Source organism: Exophiala viscosa, assembly GCF_022695815.1.
Source record: "Exophiala viscosa unplaced genomic scaffold EDD37scaffold_3, whole genome shotgun sequence".
NCBI lineage: Eukaryota > Fungi > Ascomycota > Eurotiomycetes > Chaetothyriales > Herpotrichiellaceae > Exophiala > Exophiala viscosa.
Window position 1 is genome coordinate 1,542,323 of NW_026944355.1, and position 19,001 is coordinate 1,561,323.

The window sequence follows — 19,001 nt, forward strand, 5'->3', positions numbered from 1 at the left end:
CTGCATTCGTCCGAGATACTGCCTGGCGATGTCACTAAATTGCTTGCTCCAACTTTTTCCCAAGGACACCCTGTTCAAGGTTAACCGCGCCACGACTGGAGATAGATATCTCTGCGCAGTTCAATTTGGACCGTCGAGCTCTTGGTTGACGCTCGCCTGCTCGCCATGGCGCAAAAAGCGTGAGTCTACCACCAGTCCGTCCGTGAAATACTCCCTAATCATCCATGCAGATCTAAACTCGTGGATAACGACCAAATCCAAGGCGCAAGTCTTCACAATCCCCTACCCATCTACCTAAAGGCTTATGTCTGGCCTTTCACGATACTATGGCCCATATTCTTGGCCCTCTATTTCAATGAGGATCTCTACGACGAATACATCGACGGCCAGGAATGGACCTTCCTGTGGATGGCTACCATCATTACGCTTCAGTCATTGGCCTGGCTATCTACCAAATGGAATGTCAACCTAGACACCACATTCACAACGACCAAAGCGAAGAAAGTGGAAGAAGCGCGTTTGATAAAGGTCATACCTGTGGTGAATTCGGGATCCCCAGCCATCTGCAAGCTTGAGAAGGGAGCGGACGGAAGGATCTTCTTTCTATTCCAAAAGAGACGGTTCGACTATTCTCAAGAGAAAGGCGCATTCGCCACGCTGACCTTTCCTCTCGATGCGGAGGAAAAACCACTCCTTCGAGACTTCCAATTGTCCAAAGGTCTCAGGTCTACAGCTGAGATTGAGACCACCCACAAGCACTATGGAGACAACACATTTGACATTCCTGTTCCCACGTTCACGGAATTGTGGAAGGAGCACGCTGTTGCACCATTCTTCATCTTCCAAATCTTCTGTGTCGGCCTCTGGTTACTTGACGACTACTGGTACTACTCCCTTTTCACTCTATTCATGCTGGTAGCCTTTGAAAGCACCGTTGTATGGCAACGACAGCGCACACTGAACGAGTTCAGAGGAATGAGCATCAAGCCATATGACATCTGGGTGTACCGCGAAAACAAATGGAATGAAATTAAAAGTGACAAGCTGCTGCCGGGTGATCTGGTATCAGTCGGTAGGACTGGGGAGGATTCTGGCGTCGCCTGCGATATGCTGCTGATTGAAGGTACTGCTATTGTCAACGAAGCGATGTTATCTGGTGAAAGTACGCCACTTCTGAAAGAGTCGGTGATGCTGCGTCCGGGTGACGCGGCAATCGAGCCTGAAGGCTTGGACAAGAACGCACTACTCTGGGGAGGAACCAAGGTGCTCCAAATCACGCATCCCGCAGCCAGCGCGGACGCTGCCGACACCGGTCCAACAGTAAATTCAGGAGTTCGTTCACCCCCGGACAACGGAGCCATGGCTGTTGTTTTGAAGACTGGATTCGAGACGAACCAGGGAAGCCTTGTCCGCACCATGATTTACTCTACCGAACGTGTCTCGGCGAACAATGCTGAAGCTCTATGGTTCATCTTGTTCCTGCTGGTCTTTGCTTTGGCAGCGTCCGGGTATGTCTGGCAAGAAGGTGTGAAGAATAACCGGAAACGATCTAAGTTGCTGCTCGACTGCATCTTGATTGTCACTAGCGTTGTGCCGCCTGAGCTGCCCATGGAATTGTCTCTCGCTGTCAACACCAGTCTTGCGGCTCTTAGCAAATTTGCGATTTTCTGCACAGAGCCCTTCCGGATCCCTTTTGCAGGTCGGGTCGATGTTGCTTGCTTCGACAAGACTGGTACATTGACCGGTGAAGATTTGGTCGTAGAGGGTATCGCCGGCCTAAACTTGGGCAAGTCGAACACCCAAATTGAATCAGATGGCGCCCACTCCACAATCACCAAGGTTCCAGATTGTGGCGTATACACCACTCTCGTTCTGGCCACCGCCCACGCCCTTGTCAAACTCGACGAGGGTGATATTGTCGGTGATCCTATGGAGAAGGCTACCTTGACAGCCCTCAATTGGAGTTTGGGCGACAACGACACTTTATCAAGTAATCCCCCTCCAAAATCCAAGAAAGCTGTCTCGACTGCTGGTGCGTCTCACATAGTCCAGATTAAACGACGCTTTCAATTCTCATCTGCTCTCAAGCGCCAAAGCTCTGTGGCCACGGTAACGATGACAGATTCCAAGACTGGACGAAAAGGCAAGGGGACTTTCGTTGGTGTGAAAGGTGCTCCGGAAACGATCCAAAAGATGTTGGCGGACATCCCGCCCAAATATGAGGAGACCTTCAAATTCTTCACGAGGAACGGTGCTCGCGTGCTGGCACTTGGTTACAAATACGTCCAAAAAGATGCTGAGATTGGTCAAAAACGCATCAACGATCTCAAGCGTGAAGAGGTGGAATGCGATCTCACGTTCGCTGGCTTCTTGGTCTTGCAGACTCCGCTGAAGGAGGATGCGATCAGGGCGGTCCAGATGCTGAATGAGAGCAGTCATCGTGTCGTGATGATCACTGGAGACAACCCTTTGACTGCCGTGCATGTTGCGAGACAAGTCGAGATTGTGGACCGAGATTGTTTGATCCTAGACGCACCAGAACACGATGCATCGGGCACGAAACTTGTCTGGCGTAGCGTCGACGAAAAGACCAGTATCCCCGTCGACCCGTCCGCGGACATCGATCCTCAGATCCTGGAAACAAAAGATCTTTGCCTTACAGGGTATGCGCTTGCCAAATACAGCGGGCGGGCAACCTTCAAAACCTTGTTGAGACACACCTGGGTATATGCAAGAGTATCGCCGAAGCAGAAAGAGGAGATCCTCATTGGACTGAAAGACATGGGATATACGACTCTGATGGCTGGTGACGGGACCAACGATGTTGGCGCACTGAAACAAGCGCACATTGGTGTTGCTCTGCTGAATGGTTCTCCGGACGATCTTACCAAGATCGGCGAACATTTCAGAACCACCAAGATGAAGGAAATTTATGAGAAGCAGGTCCAACTGATGAAGCGGTTCAATCAACCTGCACCGCCTGTTCCGCCTGGTATCGCTCACCTATACCCGCCAGGTCCCAGCAACCCTCACCATGAGAAAGCAGTAAGGGCTATTGCCGAGAAGAAGGGTATTTCACTGGAGAACGGCAACGCCGAAAATGGAGCCATTGAGACAATTACTTCACCGGGAGCTCAAGCTATTCAGCAGTCAAATGCAAACATGACAGCCAAAGAACGACGACAAGCTGAAGCACAGCAGAAGGCGGCAGGCTGGGCTGACAAGTTCACCTCTTCCATGATGGAAAATGAGCTCGATGAACATGAGCCTCCTACAATCAAGCTCGGTGACGCTTCAGTTGCTGCACCATTTACCAGCAAACTGGCCAATGTCGTGGCTATTCCGAACATCATCCGACAAGGGCGGTGCACATTGGTCGCCACCATTCAGATGTACAAGATCCTTGCTCTGAACTGCTTGATCAGTGCCTACAGTCTCTCGGTGATTTACCTCGCAGGCATCAAGTTCGGTGATGGGCAAGTCACGATCAGTGGTATGCTGATGTCAGTCTGCTTTCTTTCAGTCTCTCGCGCGAAGCCTGTCGAGGCGTTGTCAAAAGAGCGTCCACAACCCAATATCCTGAATATGTACATTCTGGGATCGGTCCTCGGTCAATTCGCTATCCATTGCACCACTCTCATTTACCTTTCCCGGGTCGTCTACTCCATTGTTCCTCCGTCTGACGAAGTCGACTTGGAAGGTGAATTCGAACCGAGTCTGCTCAACAGTGCAGTCTACCTGATGCAGCTCATCCAGCAAGTTTCCACCTTTGCCATCAACTACCAAGGCCGACCTTTCCGTGAAAGCATTCGCGAAAACCGTGGCATGTACTGGGGACTTCTTGCTTGCTCATTCGTGGCCTTTGCAGGTAGCACTGAGTTCCTCCCTGAGCTTAATGAGAGGCTGCGGCTGGTACCTTTCACGCGCGACTTCAAGTGGACCTTGACAACACTCATGGTTGTGGATTACTGTGGATGTTGGGTGGTGGAACAAATCTTCAAGAACATGTTCAGCGACTTCAGACCCAAGGACATCGCGATCAAGAGACCTGATCAGGTCGCCAGGGACGAAAAGAGAAAGCAGGAACTGGCTAACAAGGCAGAGCAAGAGCGAATTCTGGAGATTGAAAGAAAGCGTGGAGTGGCCGACAGTACCGCACCACCAGAGCCAATGAAGAAATAGTGGTTGCGACCGGAGGAACACTCTAAGTGTATTCATCACCAGACTCTCACACCTTATATAGACAATATTAGACGGCGTTCGCAATAACAACAAGGTTACAATATCGACCTCGGATCCTTCCTACCACTTCGGTTGGTCACTGTGATGTCTCTTCGCGTTGCTTTACCCCATACCAAGGTCAGCCTTGTCATACTCTGTGCATTCAACAGGATCGACACCTTTTGGCACTTCCCACGGGTAATGCTCTTCCTGGCTTCGGAGATCTCCAAGAAACAGCATCCAATCAATCACCTTCGGTCTATTTTACCTTTTTGGTTGGCCTTCATGCTCCATATAGCTACTTCATGACACGGGAGAAGAGTCCGGAAGTGTTCCCCAGCATGACGTTAAAAAGTGATGGTTAGACGTCATGTTAATAACAATCAACCACAGTGATCAACTAGAATCATAGAACGAGTGAGCAAGTTATTGTAGACTCTGCCAAATATATACTCGCCGTCCTCGGCGTCATTGCGTCAAGTTCTTACTTTGAAAGCATCATACGAAGACCATCCAAAGCTGGAAATACTATATCAGCTCACAGTACGCACAGCGGCGACGACGACCACACGACAGCAACAGACAACAGAACACTATGCCGACAGCAATCGTGACCGGTGCTACGGGGATCACTGGACGGGCCGTCGTCGACCATCTGCTCAAAGCACCAGAATGGACCAAGGTAACAACCATGTCACGCTCTCAACAACCCACCCCGAACCCTAAACTCAAGCACGCAACAATCGACTTGCAATCCTCAGCGCACACAATGACAGAAGACCTCAAGGACGTGGATGCAGATTATGTCTTCTTCTGCGCGTACCTCGCGCGGGATGACGAGAGCGAAGCCGCGAAAGTCAATGGCGCCATGCTCCAGAACTTCATCGAGGCGCTGCACCACACTGGCACTATCAAACACCTCAAACGGCTGATCCTGGTAAACGGCCTGAAACAGTACGGCGTACACCTCGGCCGTGCGAAGCAGCCAATGCACGAGACAGACACTTGGCTCGAAGGAGACCCGTGGCCGCCCAACTTCTACTACACGCAGCAGCACATTCTGGCCGACGCCGCTAAAAAGGACGACAACAAATGGTCATGGGTCGTCACATACCCTCAAGATGTCATCGGCGTAGCGAAAGCCAACTTCATGAACCTGGCCACCGCGCTGGGCTTGTACGCCAGCATATCCGCGGCGTTGCCGGACCACGAGCTGCCGTTCCCAGGCAGCAAAACGAACTACCTGGGCTTCAATAACTGGACATCCGCGAATCTTCACGCCGAATTTTGTCTTTGGGCCGCGCTGGAGCCCAAGGCAGGGAATCAGGGTTTTAACGTCGTCAACGGCGATACCGAGAGCTGGCAGAACCTGTGGCCCCAGCTGGCGGCACGATACGGCGCGAAGATCCCACCGAACATGTTTCCCGGTGGTGATGACGGAAGTTACAAGGACTATGAAGCGGCGCATACGGAGCTGCCCACGCCGATGCCGTTAACTGAATATGCCGAGAAGATTGGGCTCAAGGACGAATTTGAGGGCAAGCACAGCGTTATCCACCAGCAGATCGATACGACTAAGTGGGCGAAACGCCCGGAGGTGGTGAAGAAGTGGGAGGAGATTCGTGACAAAGCTGGCCTCGATCAACAGACGTGGGAGAAGGCCACGTGGGGATTCCTGACGTTCTTGCTAGGAAGGAAATTTTCGTGTGTGGTGAGCATGAGTAAGGCCAGAAGTCTAGGCTGGACAGGATATAAAGATACTTGGACTGCGTTTGACGAAACGTTCGCGGAGTTGGAGAAAGAGGGCATCTTGCCCAAAGTCAGTCAATTGAAGGACTAAAACTACCTTCAAGTCATCTTAAGATAGTAATGGATACTGGCCAGCGCTTGGTATCATATCTCACAGATGGACTGTAGCGAGCAAGACGCTCAATACGTCCTCACACCAACCCTTCCATTCTCAATGTCAAATGCCACACCGAGTCCTCTGAAGAACGGCTCTCCAAGAACCCACATATTCTTCATGCCACTCTTTGACCACTTCTTCCGAAGACCCATACTCGTCTCCACGACAGCGCCAACACAATATCCCGTCCCGTCACTCAATTTCCCCAGACTGAATGTCCCGCCGGCAGGACCGTAAAGCGCATCTTCCCTCGTCCCTTCACCATGCATAACAGGAAAATTCCAGGCCCCGATCTCAAAGGCTATGTTCACACGGTTGAGACATGGAAACGCGAAGAACATGTCATAAGGCGCCTCGAGCCTCTTCGTCCCGCCTATCGAGTCGTAGTAACGTTGCGCTGCAACGGGCGGTGCGAGAATGAACGGGGCATTGATGTCCATGACGACAGGCTGATTCTTGAGGACCTACAATGGCAGAAACGCTTCAGTCTCATCTCCTTTCCTCTTCCACAGCCAGGGAGTTGCATACCTTCGCCCCATTGATCCACACGCCTTTCATCAACACGGTCCACCATCCAGCCGCGCCCTGCACATTCGTCCATTTAAAGTGATGATCCCAGGGAGTATCATTGGGCATGGCGAGACTCATCTGCTGCTCGACCTGCTGCGTGACCCATGGGCTATTCGCAACCGGGTCCCCAAAATGCTTGAGCTCAATCTCTCCTCTGATCTTGGCTTCTTCGACTTGCCTGGCAATCGTACCTCCCAGACTGAGAACACCGGTGTCCGCGTCAAGGAGAGTGACGGACCACACATTATCAGCCACGATGTTCTTGTCCAGTAATTGTGATAAGAGCGGTTGCGAGGACAGCCGCGCGAGAGACTTGTGAGGCGAGAGACCAAGAACCGTACCTGAGTTTGCGAGCGTTTGGCGCGATGCCTTGGATGGAGTACAGATAGGAAAGTCAAGGCGGATGGCGTTGTTGAGACCGGGAAGCATGAACTCATCGCTGGGGCGGCGACATATGGGGTGGACATGCTCGTCACTGTGGCCTAACGACGGAAAAGAGGTCAGCAAGTGGTTTGGTCTGACCGCTGGGTACGGTAGGGATGGACGTCTCGCATTAACGTACCATGAGTTTTCGATGCGAATGTGTCGTATCTCGAGCCCCTCCCACTGGTCGTCATGACGGTGTAGAAGTCCGGGCTTAACATGTCGATATCGACTTCGAGGATCTGGAGCGGATCGCCGACATGAAGTTCTGTGTACCTGCGAGATACACTCAGCTTCATTTCAAGCTCATTGCTGTCGGGTAAGAGAGGCTCATCCTTACCATCGACCCGCCCCGCCAGCCATGTTGATCAGATAGGGATCATTCTCGTCTTTCGTCTCATCAGACCGCCAGCTGCGCACCAGTCGATTGCCTTCGACTTCACGGTAAGTACGTGCATCCTGAGCCTCAGCGTCTGCGAGGATAGCTGACAGTGATGTCAAGTTCGCTGACTTGTGTGTAGACAAACGTTCTCCTCTTCTGTACAGCGGTAAGTGAATGGCACATTGTCCACGAATTGCCACACAGGCGAGGATCAGGAGCATTGTCAACGAAAAGGTGGCCATACCAGCGTTAGCAAGGAGGATATGTATTGCGGGAGAAGTGAACGCGGATATTTGACAAAAACTATGTTGGTCTCGTATAGTCATCTCTTCACTACCACTGCGTATCGCGCGATGAGTCGTGACCGTTCATCCGTGCGTCAAAGTACTGCTCGAGATCCTCTGCTTCCGACAATTGCAGTGCTTCCTCGACACTGCCCACAAAGTGTCTCTCACCACCACATAATTCTACAATACCGCTGCGCTCAAAAGCGAAAAATACCTTGCTTCGTCGGCGAGGGAGACGGCAGAAAATGACCCGAATCCCTCTTTTAACATAGTCCTCCACGAGTTCCGCCAGCACCTGCGTTCCAGACCCGTCAATTTTCGTAACACCATGCACATCAAAAATGATGTTCCTGTTGTTGTCCTCATGTCTAACACGTGGTAACGACGGATGAGCCTTGTTTGTACCGTATTGTTCGAGCCTGCGTAACCTTGTCTTCAACTCTCCAGTGTTGGCGAAAGTCAGTGGCTCTGGTATTTTGACGATGAGACATCCTTCGATATACTCGATGTGTTCTGGCGTAAGCTCCGCATTCTCAAACTGGTTCGCAGTCCCTGGCACTTTCCCGAGGATTTGGATTCGTGGCTTGGTGGCATGCCTGATCAGTTGTAGGAGAGAAAGTCCGATACCCAATGCAATCCCCATCGACAAAGAATAAAATACAGTGGCCAAGAAGATGGCTGTCATCAAGAACAACTCCGTCCAGCCATGAATCTTGAGAAAGAACTTGATGTCGTGAGGGGCCTCTTCGATGAGTGAGTATGCCACAACTGATATCATGGCCGAGAGTACACCTTTTGGTATATAGTAAAAATATGGTAGCAGGAACAGAACGCATATCAGCGTAATGGTGCTGAGGAGTATGCTGCTCATAGGGGTGGTTCCGCCAGTTGAGGCGTTGACCTTGCTTCTACCATACCCACCAAAAGCTGGTAAAGCCATAAAGCAGCCTCCAACCATGTTCGCGGCACCGAGCGCCACTAGCTCTCGGTTGGGACTCAGAACCATGCCACGTAGGCCGTGAGTGCCCTCACCCAAGCTCTTGGCAGCCACAGAGGATTCGAAAAAGCCCAGCAGCGCGATGAGGAATGATGTGCTTAGAGCAGTATCGATATGCTTCATGTGGCTGAACTGCAATCGCCAGTGGAAGGGGATCGCAGATCTTCCCGTGGACTTGACGTCGCCAAGTATCTCAACACCTTGTTTGTTCCACGCGAACGCCCATGCGAAAACAGCTGAGAGCACGACCACCAGAAAGCGATCCGGGAAGTACGCAACCGAGGGATAGCGAGGCTGAAGTCTGCGCTTGAGTGACCGGAACAGCATAATGATAACAAAGCTTGCCCCAGACACAGCACTTGTTAGGCCATGCGACTTCCGCACATTTCTTGCCAAGAATACCAACTTCTGAGCACTGCTACCGTGAGCGATTTCTCCGGCTTCCTGGGCCGCTGCTTGAAGGCCAAGTTCAGGAATCAGCTGGTCAACCAGGATGACGAAGCCAATAGCACTGATGAAACCTCGGAGGAAAGGTCGACTTAGGACGCTGTCCAGAAACCCGAGCCGGCAAAGTCCCGCAACGAAGATCACGGCTCCGGCGATAGCTGTGACAACGCCAGCAATCTGGGCATTGCGTACAGCATCATGGTCCCCAGAATGACCCTGGTCTATACAAGTTCTGACAACCTGGCCAACCAGCAGTGATCCTGCAGCTTCCGGCCCCACAACCATCTGCGGTGAGCTGCCCAGAAAGGCGTATATCAAAGGATTGAAGACAAAGGAGTACAGGCCGTTGACGGGCGGTATATGACCTAAATTGGCGGCATAAGACAGAGACATTGGGATGTAAAACGACGCCATGGTTAGAGCGGCGACCAGGTCCCCTTGCAACCACTTCCATCGATATTGGCGGACCCATTTGACAAATGGGAAGTAGTAGGAGAAATACATCCATTTTCTACTTTTGATACCATGTTTCCTGGCAAGCCACTGAGTAGTGCTCAAACTCTTGCTTCCGGCGAACATATCGGTCACAGAGTCACCAAGTATTCCGCGAGCAGGGTAGGTTGGGTCGCCGTCTTCTCCAGTAGCACCTGGATATTCTCCACCAAAGGATCGAGGAGTATTGTAGAGACTGTCCCGATCGCTTGACAGCGAAGGAGCTCTCGGAGAAAAAGTACCATGGTTACAGTCTTTCATTCCACATATGCGGTTATGATGGTAATCCCCTAACAGCCTAGTTTTGGCATTCACCTCTTCTGTGGACGGCTCCTCGATCTGTCCCTGAATGGTATTGTCTTCACCTTCATTATCCAACAAAGATTCTGGTTCCGCGACAATAGGTTTCGTTGAGCCTGGGTCAAGGGCTGGCGGGAGGAGGTTCTCGTCACTCTTTGGTAGGTAGTTTTCATTGGATTTTGACCTAGCCATGCGTTCATCTGGAGACATGATTGTAGTCTCTCGCAGTCGGCTTGGGTTTGCCGGTGCGTGCTGTGATGAATTGCGAGCATTTGGGAAGCTAGGACGTCGGGGGGAAGTCGGGGGACTTGGGCCCTGCGAGGAGGAGGATGAATTGTCCGCCATGCTGGTCAGGTTTGACGGCGTATGGCTTTGAGAAATGTTTCTATGTTACCGCAGTTCCATATCGAAGCGTGTGGATTTAAATAGATACTGCACAGCAGCTACTGGCGCAGAAATACTAGTCCCGAGCACATATGTCATAGCATAAAATCAAAAAGTGGTAGCCCAGGGAGGAAGTGTGTTGTGTAGTCTGAGAATTGACTGTGCACACTCTCTCCAATCATTAAGCAGAAGTTGACATTGTGAGGCATGGACGTTTTGCACCGCGGAGGTGACATCGTCTGCCACGCTTATAGCGGCGTTTGGTTCTTCGGATCGCTCTTGGCGTCTAAAAAGTTCCGGCGCAGGCAGTTCGCCGCACATGAGACCAATAGCGAGCGGCATGAGTTTAGTTTGGTGGCATTCATCCATTGTGCGGCCCTGAGAAGACTCAATCACCAGCATACTCAGGTTACCCGTGCGCGAAGCACTCAACAGTCCCCATCATGTCGACCGACGCAGATTCCTTGACCAACTGTCGCTTCTATGAAGAAAAATACCCAGAAATCGAAAGTTTCGTGATGGTGAATGTGAAGCAGGTGAGTACCGGTCTACAATCTTACCGCGTCTATGGGAAAGAAGGCTAATACGTGGCGAAAAGATAGCAGAAATGGGCGCCTACGTCAAGCTGCTAGAATATGACAATATCGATGGCATGATTCTCCTCTCAGAACTTTCTCGACGACGTATAAGGTCAATACAAAAGCTCATCAGAATTGGCCGGAATGAAGTAGTGGTTGTGCTACGTGTGGACAAGGAGAAGGGTTATATCGACTTGTCGAAGCGAAGAGTCTCCGCCGAAGACATTGTCCGCTGCGAAGAACGTTACAACAAGAGCAAATCAGTCCACTCCATCATGCGACATGTGGCTGAAAAGACGAAAACACCCATACTGCAATTGTATGAACAGATCGGTTGGCCGCTAAACAAGAAGTATGGTCACGCCAACGACGCTTTCAAGCTGTCTATCACAAACCCGGACGTTTGGAACGATGCTACGTTCCCCAACGATGTTGTCAAGGAGGAGCTGATATCATACATCAGCAAGAAGCTGACGCCTCATCCTACGAAGGTCCGTGCCGACGTTGAAGTAACGTGCTTCAAGTATGATGGAATCGACGCTGTAAAGGATGCCCTCAGAAAAGCAGAAGCCAAAAACACCCCGGAGACACAGGTCAAGGTCAAGCTAGTTTCTCCACCTCACTATGTCCTGACCAGTCAATGCCTCGACAAAGGATTGGGCATTCAATTACTGGAACAGGCTATCAAAGACATTGAGGAGACGATCAAGGGAGCCGGTGGTGGTTGTGTGGTCAAGATGGCTCCTAAGGCTGTGACAGAACATGATGATGCAGAACTGCAGGCATTGATGGACAAGAGAGCGAAGGAGAATGAGGAAGTGAGTGGTGATGAAGATATCAGTGAAAGTGACGAAGCACCAGAAATCGCATGAGCATCTATGTCGATTTGACGATGACCATGAATCCCTGGCAAAAAGGAGGACCGCAAGAAGTAAAAGCACAGGATTTGTGGACGAGATCGCTAAAGCCTGGTATCCTGCTTCCGGCGACAAACACCTTCACAAGGACAAGAGGTCCAGCAGCATGCGGGATGGGGTTCTGCCAGGGAGAACTCACGCTCGTCCTGGGTTCGGATGACTTCGATGCCTGCATAATACGGCGCTTGCATGGTCACTGCTCACAACGTCTGAGGATACAAACCTTGCTCAGATCATTTTGATAGATCACCAACAAGGCTGGGATTGACAGGGGACTGTTTAAGGATCTTGAGCCTAGAAAGGAACCGGGACAAGCCTTATGCCAAGTTGGTCATGTCGTAATGCGGGGGCTTGAGAACCTGATTTTCAGGACTCCATTAACGTCAAAAGCACAATTTTCGATAAGGTCTCATTTTCTCGGCGTTCTTAGTGTCTTGGTGTGCAGTTTGTCGTCGCATCGAAAGTCTCTCGTTTTACTTCTTCGAATACTTCGACATTTCTCATTGTGCAGGAGGTGGTATCAGAAAGCTGAAAGCTCTCCAAGTGTCAAGTGTCCAGACTACGTCATCATGGTAAAATGGTCGCGATTGTTCGGCCGGAGTGAGCGCGACTCGCGCCATATTCAAGATGAGATGCGGAGATGTGAGCTTCTATGAGCCTTTTCTACTGCATTACAACCAATATTGACATCGATCAGTGCTTCCGACCAACAGAGATGAAATTCCTGATTCAGCTTTCCCGGCGAAGGAAGTCACGAAGGTCGCTCTGCGCCTTAAATACCAGATCGAAGAAGTGATTCCAATCGAACTCCCCCAAGAAAAAGTCGAAGCTGCAAATAGTGGGATCATAACACAGAAGGTCGTCGAGACAGCGAAAGAGGCTGGAGGCAAAGACTACGCAGCATGTGTCGTATACTGTCTGTTGGTGTGCAAGCGATGGTTCACACGTCAGGCTGCCCTTGAACTCTGGGATGCTGATCTTCACGATGTTCGGGCAGTTGCTTGCGAGATCATTGCTAAGCGTATTATCGAGGACGAGGAGGATCAAGAATACCTCATGCAGAAGGTTCTCCTGCAAAGATATTCCGTCCTCCGGAAAGATGAAGAAACCGCGCCCGCAAACGTCATCGAGAGGGCCGTCGATCTGCACTGCCTGACGGTCATAGGCTCGTCTGGTTACCAAAAATGTATCAAATACCTCTGGCGGGGGTGGATTCAACAAGATGACAAGGCACCTGGCAACTTCTGCTACTATCAGGAACGGGACAACACCAACTATTGGGCCCATCTCAACCCAGACCGTATGCGGACACCTCTCTATCAGAATGTGGCCCAAATCTCGATTTCGCTGATATACTTGGGTCTCTTCACTGGTGCAGTCAACACAATCAACGAAGATGGCGATCTGGACGTGGTCGAAGGCATTCTTTATGTTATGACCTTTGGCTTTATCTGTGATGAGATTGCGAAGCTCTGGAAGGTTGGCATCTACTATTTTGGGTTCTGGAACGCATTCAACAACTGCCTATACGCTTTGCTCACAGCATCTTTCGTCATCCGAGTGATAGCTTTGGCACACTCACCAGACGAGCATGACGAAAAGCGAGTCGCCCTAAATCGACTTGGGTACCATATATTCTGTGTCTGTGCTCCCATGTTCTGGATGCGGCTCATGCTTTATCTTGATACTTTCCGGTTCTTCGGCGCCATGCTGGTCGTTCTGAAGGTCATGATGAGGGAGTCCCTCATCTTCTTCTTACTGCTGATCGTTGTCTGCGTCGGCTTCCTGCAAGCATTTATCGGTCTGAACCAGGTGGAAGGCACTGCATCAATCACCACATTTATTGTTACTTCCATGGCCAATGCGATCATGCAGTCGCCAGATTTTGAAGGCTTCGACAACTACGCTCATCCGTTCGGCTTGATTCTGTACTACATCTTCACGTTTGTCGTCATGGTCATCTTGCTCAACATTCTTATCGCTCTTTACAACTCCGCCTATGAAGACATTACCGACAATGCAATTGACGAGTACATGGCCATGTTTGCACAGAAAACTCTTCAGTTTGTACGGGCGCCTGATGAGAATGTCTTCATTGCGCCATTGAACCTGATCGAGCTATTCTGTCTGATCATACCGTTTGAATGGTGGATGGACTCGGCTCGTTACGAGAGGTTGAACAACTACGTCATGGGTTTCATATACTCTCCTCTTCTGCTCATCACAGCAGCCGTAGAAGCTCGGGAGGCGCACTCGGTCCGAGACAATCGCAAGAGAGGCGAGGAAGACGACGACACCATCGAAGAATGGGAAGAGCTTCAGGGCGAGGTCGATTTCGAAAGTGAAGGTTGGGGCAAGAAAGTGCAATCGACCAAGCCTGTTGTTGAGGTGGACGCAGATGTGGTTGAGATCAGAGAGCTCAAGGCGCAGATCAACGAACTACGAGACATGATACGGGGGATGAGCGTCGAACCGGGAGACAAATAAAGCATCGGTCTATGCTGCCGTGTTGGAGTTCAGGCGTGATAATGTTAATGGAGGGCGATGCCATAAGTCGATAATGCCCCTTGCCAGGTCCGTTGGGAGTCAAGACTGCTCAGCGAAAACAATCTCTGCCCACCATGGGTCCCTTTCTCTGATTTGGCAAAAGTCAGCGATTGCATTGTCCTAAAGCGTCCAGGAGCAATTGCCGAGCAGAGACCTCCAAAGTCAGTTTTGCCTGTATAGGAGCACACCAAGGGATGTACTGTACCAAGAGCCAATGTTATTTCATGCATACAGTACCTTGAGCCCCCAGGCCGGGAAGTGGAGGCGACGCTGCGCCGTTGGCCCTGAGCAGCCACCCCGCAAATATCTCCGCAAGAAAACACTTCCCCACAAATTCTGACCTTTTGTAGGACTGCTCGTCTGCTCGTACTGTTCGGCAGTTGAGCAAGCACGAGAGGCCAAACTGTAAATCAAAAGATGTTGTTGCCGAAGTTGAGGAGTCGTGTGAACCATGGACATGAGCCAGCGAACTCAGCTCTTTACCCACTGAAGAATGCTCGGCTTTCCATTAAATATAGGGGCCATGCAGTCTCACCACGACTTCATATGGTATGAAGATACCTGGATCTTTGACACCTAGTCAGAAGGTCCGTCAATATGGAAGAAGGAACGCCTGTCGCCAGACCACGCCTCACTACTATCTGGGAGGAGAAGCGAATTATTGCCATCTGTCTTTGTATCGCGTTTGCCCAATTCCAGTATGGATACGATTCGGCGGCTGTCTCTGGATTCCAGAGCATGCCTGGGTTTCTGCGCGTCTACGGCTATCCAGATGTAAGAGAGCCCTACCTATCGCCAATCCTCTTCTCCCTGACTGCAGTGCTGTCTTATATTTGGGTGACAACAAGCACTAAATTACAATCTTCTATAGCCTGCTACGACTATCGGATACAACATCAGCACCTCAGTCCAACGCCTGATCCAGAGCCTTATGAACGTTGGTGGTCTTGCTGCCTCCATCTTCGTCTACTCCATCGGTGACCGCATCAGTCGTCGTACTGGGCTATGGATAGCATGCCTTATTGGTGTCATCGCTATCTCTATCCAAATCGCCTCCAAACACACAGGAGCTCTCTATGCCGGTCGTCTACTCCTCGGTCTGTCAAACGGCTTCTTCATCCCATACTCAGTGACGTATATGAGTGAGGTGTCTCCAGCTCATTTACGCGGCTCTATCGTCGGCATGGTGGTGTTTCAGATCTCGCTCGGTGCCCTGTTCGGCATTCTCGTCGATAACTACACTGATGTATATCTTCAACGCAAGTCGTACGAAATTCCACTGGGGGTCATGTACATTATCCCAGCGTTCATCAGTGTCTTCATCATCTTCTTGCCCGACACTCCACGCTACTACATCTCCCGTGGACAAGATGACAAGGCAGCTAACTCGATCCGCAAGACGCGCGGCATTACCGATCAAGCACGCATTGCCGCGGAAGTCGCTGATATCAAGAGTACCTGGCTGGCCGAACAGGAGTTACACAACGGTGTCCATCTGCGCGACATGATCCGCGGTCCGGATCTGCGTCGTACCCTGATTTCTCTGGGTGCTGCTGTCGGCCAGACCGCGACCGGTATTACCTTCATATCAGGCTACAGCGTGTACTTCTATGTCCAAGCCCGCATCGGCTCGCCCTTCATCTGGGTCATGGTCGGTCTTGCGTTGACGCTGACTGCAAACATGGCTTCCTTTCCCGCCATGCGCTACCTTTCTCGGCGGTTCTTGCTGCTCAGCACGTCCATCGCCTCGACGATCTTCATGCTCGCCATGGCCATCGTCTACACGAAGTCGACTGTCGGGTCTGATTCTGCTGGCAAAGCTTTGGTGGGGATCAGTATCGTGTACACCTGGTTCTACGGCGTCGGCCAGGGTCCCGTGCTCTGGGCCGTGGCGGCGGAAGTGCCATCACAACGACTGCGTGCTACCACAGTTGGTGTCGCCGCAGGGTCTAACTTTGTGTTCGGCTGGCTATGTCAATTTTGCACGCCTTACTTTATCAATCCGGATTCACTGAACTGGGGTCCAAAGTATGGATACATTTGGGGTGGGAGTAATGCTATACTGACGCTTTGGATCTTCTTTTTCGTGCCGGAGACTAAGGGACGGAGTCTGGAGCAACTTGATGAGTTGTTTGAGAATAGGGTGCCGACTTGGAAGTTCAGTCAGTATGTTACGGAGCATGTGGCGGTTGATGCCGAGCGCGAAGCGGTGCCGGTGGCCGCGAAGGGTGGTGCGGTGCATGTCGAGGATACTCTTTATAGGGAGGTGAAGTAGGTTAGATCGCTCCCGTCTTTCGACTGTTGGATTTTGAGTACGGCCGAATGGGAAGGGGCAATGCTTTGACCTGGCCCGGTGAGATGAGGACGGTTGACAATGTCGAGTACAAGAAGGGGAAGGCTAGAGCAGTACGGAACTGCAGGCTGAAACGGTTGTCGTGAGGAGGAGGAACGTTCCCATATCACATCTTATCTTTGGACAGCCCGCTCCAGCAATGCATCTAGGGTCGGTTTTTAGGTCGTTTGATGTCTGCGTAGGTCTCTTTGAGAATACATTATATGATGTACCATTAGGGATGACGTCCCTCGGTGAGTACTGACGGGATATACGGAGTACTATGATACTCGTACATCTTGCCCGAAATTATCCCGTCCAGTAAAGGCACGTCAACAAGCACATGTACCGCTAGCAACATCAACGCTGGAGAATGTTCAACACCAGCAGCCCCAAAACGGCAATTCTGATCCGCAGCCTTGCTTTCCACCTTGTAGGTCGTTTGCTTTAGCCGTGGAGAACAACATAGGTATACTTCCATGATAGCCCAGGAACGTCCATCGATAGACCGTCCTAGTGGCCCACAGGTTGTTGATGCCTGACAAGGATCAGTGATGGTACTCGCTATCCCACGTGGGCAACCAGACTCCTGGACCACGGTCAAGCCATGTGAGGGAGACGCAGGATCTATAAAAGGGCAACGTCGCAGCTACACCTAGCATTGACGGTCTCTTGTAAACAATTCCGCTCACCACATTTTCACCATGGTTGCTCCTTCGTCCTCAATGATGTCGTCTACTGTAAGTCGTGCTCCATCTATTGCGTTCACCAGCAGAGCTGACTTTTCTATTACAGCTGTACCTTCGTGCAAATCTGGACCTGGCCAGTCCTGTCCACTGGACACGTACGCGGCGCTCATCGCCAACAAGACGGCCCCTGCTGGCACGTATCCGGAGATTTGTCAACTCAACGTAACGGAGCCTACTCAGGCCGAGTTGACGATGAAAGCGACCTTCTTGCGAGACGATGCCTTGTCTTGGGGATACTTTGTTGCGCCATAGAAGGCTTGTTGCTTTATGAAGCTTATAAGGTGGATTCGCAGAAGATGGCTTGATCATCAACCATAAGCTTTGGAGGTCTTTGTACATAGAGGCGTGATGAAAGGTAATGCTGAGGGCAGGTGACGTTAGAGGGAGTGGAGAAGGTTCCGATCGATCGAGGGAAGTGGGTAGATCTAGATGAAACATACAATGTAGAATTGACCATTCTAGTATCCGTGGCATGAGGTATATTGAAAGACTTTGAGAGAGAATAGATTCTTCGTACTATAAACTCAGGTACCCAAGCATCCTCAAATGCAATACACTGCCATGGGAACCATAAAACATGTACAAGGCAATCGTGAGTGAAGAACAGAGTGGTCACTGCTTGATCGTCTGTGCGGAAGAAGATGGATTTCTCCTCGTACTCTTCCAATTGTCTGCGTCGAGGCCATATCTGGCGCTGGATCAGGTTCATGTCGCTAACGGCTATTTCGGTCTCCATATCTTCATCTCCAAGCCATATCAAGACTTGGGAGGCTTTAGAGTAGATATCGCCCGCAAGTAAGACTTGCCAGCTTCGTTCCTCTACATCTCTCTGATTGATGCAAATGCAGTCTGCCCAGAGCGTGCGTCGCGTATCAGTAAATCGAAATTGACGAAGCGCCTGAACAAGTTATAATAGACGTTAACTAGTTTGAAGTCATCACATCTGATTGGAACCATGGCACTCGGGTCTCCGCAAACGTACGCTATGGCCTCATACGGAGGAGGGTCATCGAGGTCGATGTGGCGAAAACGACAGCGGATAGGCGCCGATCTGTAACCGGGAAGGAGATCAAATACACGGGTGGAAGACGGGCGCACTGCTCCATACTCGATACCATTTGTCGGTGTCATTTTGTAAGCAGCCAGAAATGAATTTTACCACGGGGGAGTTTGACAGAGAGGACAAAGCCCGAGCTAGGCGCCAGCAAGGAGAGGCCTGACCCTAGGCGGCACGCATGGGTGAATATGTAATGTCGTGAAAGTGCTGTTGACAGTGATAATAGCCATTACAGACTGGAATGTACCTAGGTACGGAGAGTAGGTCTATTTGCTTTCTCAATTAGGTAGGTAGACGGACAGTGGTCACTGAGGAGGTGTGATCATGATTCAAGCGTCCTCCTCAGCCTCGTCTACATGACTCAGAATTCCTAGCCTGACTGCTCCGCACTCCGCAGTTTTCCAATACTGAT

General features: G+C 50.9%; 8 protein-coding genes across 8 annotated transcripts; 5 read left to right on the plus strand and 3 right to left on the minus strand.

The window, feature by feature from the left end:
• The first annotated feature begins 8 nt into the window (after positions 1 to 8).
• EDD37DRAFT_626478 (cation transporting ATPase) lies at positions 9 to 4,450 on the plus strand. The gene is made up of 2 exons (XM_062816308.1): positions 9 to 179; positions 231 to 4,450. Exons 1-2 carry the CDS (start codon positions 166 to 168, stop codon positions 4,180 to 4,182), a joined length of 3,966 nt encoding a protein of 1,321 aa, XP_062672029.1. The 5' UTR covers positions 9 to 165; the 3' UTR covers positions 4,183 to 4,450.
• A 96-nt stretch (positions 4,451 to 4,546) lies between these two features.
• EDD37DRAFT_332005 (uncharacterized protein) lies at positions 4,547 to 6,339 on the plus strand. The gene has a single exon (XM_062811585.1). It carries the CDS (start codon positions 4,817 to 4,819, stop codon positions 6,059 to 6,061), a length of 1,245 nt encoding a protein of 414 aa, XP_062672030.1. The 5' UTR covers positions 4,547 to 4,816; the 3' UTR covers positions 6,062 to 6,339.
• A 368-nt stretch (positions 6,340 to 6,707) lies between these two features.
• Positions 6,708 to 7,644, minus strand: EDD37DRAFT_332145 (uncharacterized protein). Its single transcript, XM_062811588.1, has 6 exons — positions 7,611 to 7,644; positions 7,461 to 7,551; positions 7,260 to 7,396; positions 7,039 to 7,179; positions 6,876 to 6,934; positions 6,708 to 6,806 (listed from the first exon to the last, which is right to left on the minus strand). Exons 2-5 carry the CDS (start codon positions 7,481 to 7,483, stop codon positions 6,918 to 6,920), a joined length of 318 nt encoding a protein of 105 aa, XP_062672031.1. The 5' UTR covers positions 7,484 to 7,551; positions 7,611 to 7,644; the 3' UTR covers positions 6,708 to 6,806; positions 6,876 to 6,917.
• EDD37DRAFT_332024 (SulP family sulfate permease) lies at positions 7,506 to 10,693 on the minus strand. Its single transcript, XM_062811587.1, has 2 exons — positions 7,747 to 10,693; positions 7,506 to 7,658 (listed from the first exon to the last, which is right to left on the minus strand). Exon 1 carries the CDS (start codon positions 10,368 to 10,370, stop codon positions 7,836 to 7,838), a length of 2,535 nt encoding a protein of 844 aa, XP_062672032.1. The 5' UTR covers positions 10,371 to 10,693; the 3' UTR covers positions 7,506 to 7,658; positions 7,747 to 7,835.
• EDD37DRAFT_626488 (translation initiation factor eIF-2 alpha subunit) lies at positions 10,606 to 12,333 on the plus strand. Its single transcript, XM_062816309.1, has 2 exons — positions 10,606 to 10,945; positions 11,008 to 12,333. Exons 1-2 carry the CDS (start codon positions 10,853 to 10,855, stop codon positions 11,857 to 11,859), a joined length of 945 nt encoding a protein of 314 aa, XP_062672033.1. The 5' UTR covers positions 10,606 to 10,852; the 3' UTR covers positions 11,860 to 12,333.
• Positions 12,334 to 12,473: 140 nt separating this feature from the next.
• EDD37DRAFT_648591 (uncharacterized protein) lies at positions 12,474 to 14,391 on the plus strand (the record flags this gene model as incomplete). Its single annotated transcript, XM_062818035.1, has 2 exons — positions 12,474 to 12,546; positions 12,602 to 14,391. 2 exons carry the CDS (start codon positions 12,474 to 12,476, stop codon positions 14,389 to 14,391), a joined length of 1,863 nt encoding a protein of 620 aa, XP_062672034.1.
• Positions 14,392 to 14,865: 474 nt separating this feature from the next.
• EDD37DRAFT_332013 (general substrate transporter) lies at positions 14,866 to 16,872 on the plus strand. Its single transcript, XM_062811586.1, has 2 exons — positions 14,866 to 15,225; positions 15,323 to 16,872. The coding sequence occupies exons 1-2, from the start codon at positions 15,049 to 15,051 to the stop codon at positions 16,724 to 16,726; spliced, it is 1,581 nt and encodes a 526-aa protein (XP_062672035.1). The 5' UTR covers positions 14,866 to 15,048; the 3' UTR covers positions 16,727 to 16,872.
• A 719-nt stretch (positions 16,873 to 17,591) lies between these two features.
• Positions 17,592 to 18,663, minus strand: EDD37DRAFT_679405 (heterokaryon incompatibility protein-domain-containing protein; the record flags this gene model as incomplete). Its single annotated transcript, XM_062819684.1, has 2 exons — positions 17,592 to 18,430; positions 18,451 to 18,663. The coding sequence occupies 2 exons, from the start codon at positions 18,661 to 18,663 to the stop codon at positions 17,807 to 17,809; spliced, it is 837 nt and encodes a 278-aa protein (XP_062672036.1). The 3' UTR covers positions 17,592 to 17,806.
• Between the last annotated feature and the right edge of the window lie 338 nt (positions 18,664 to 19,001).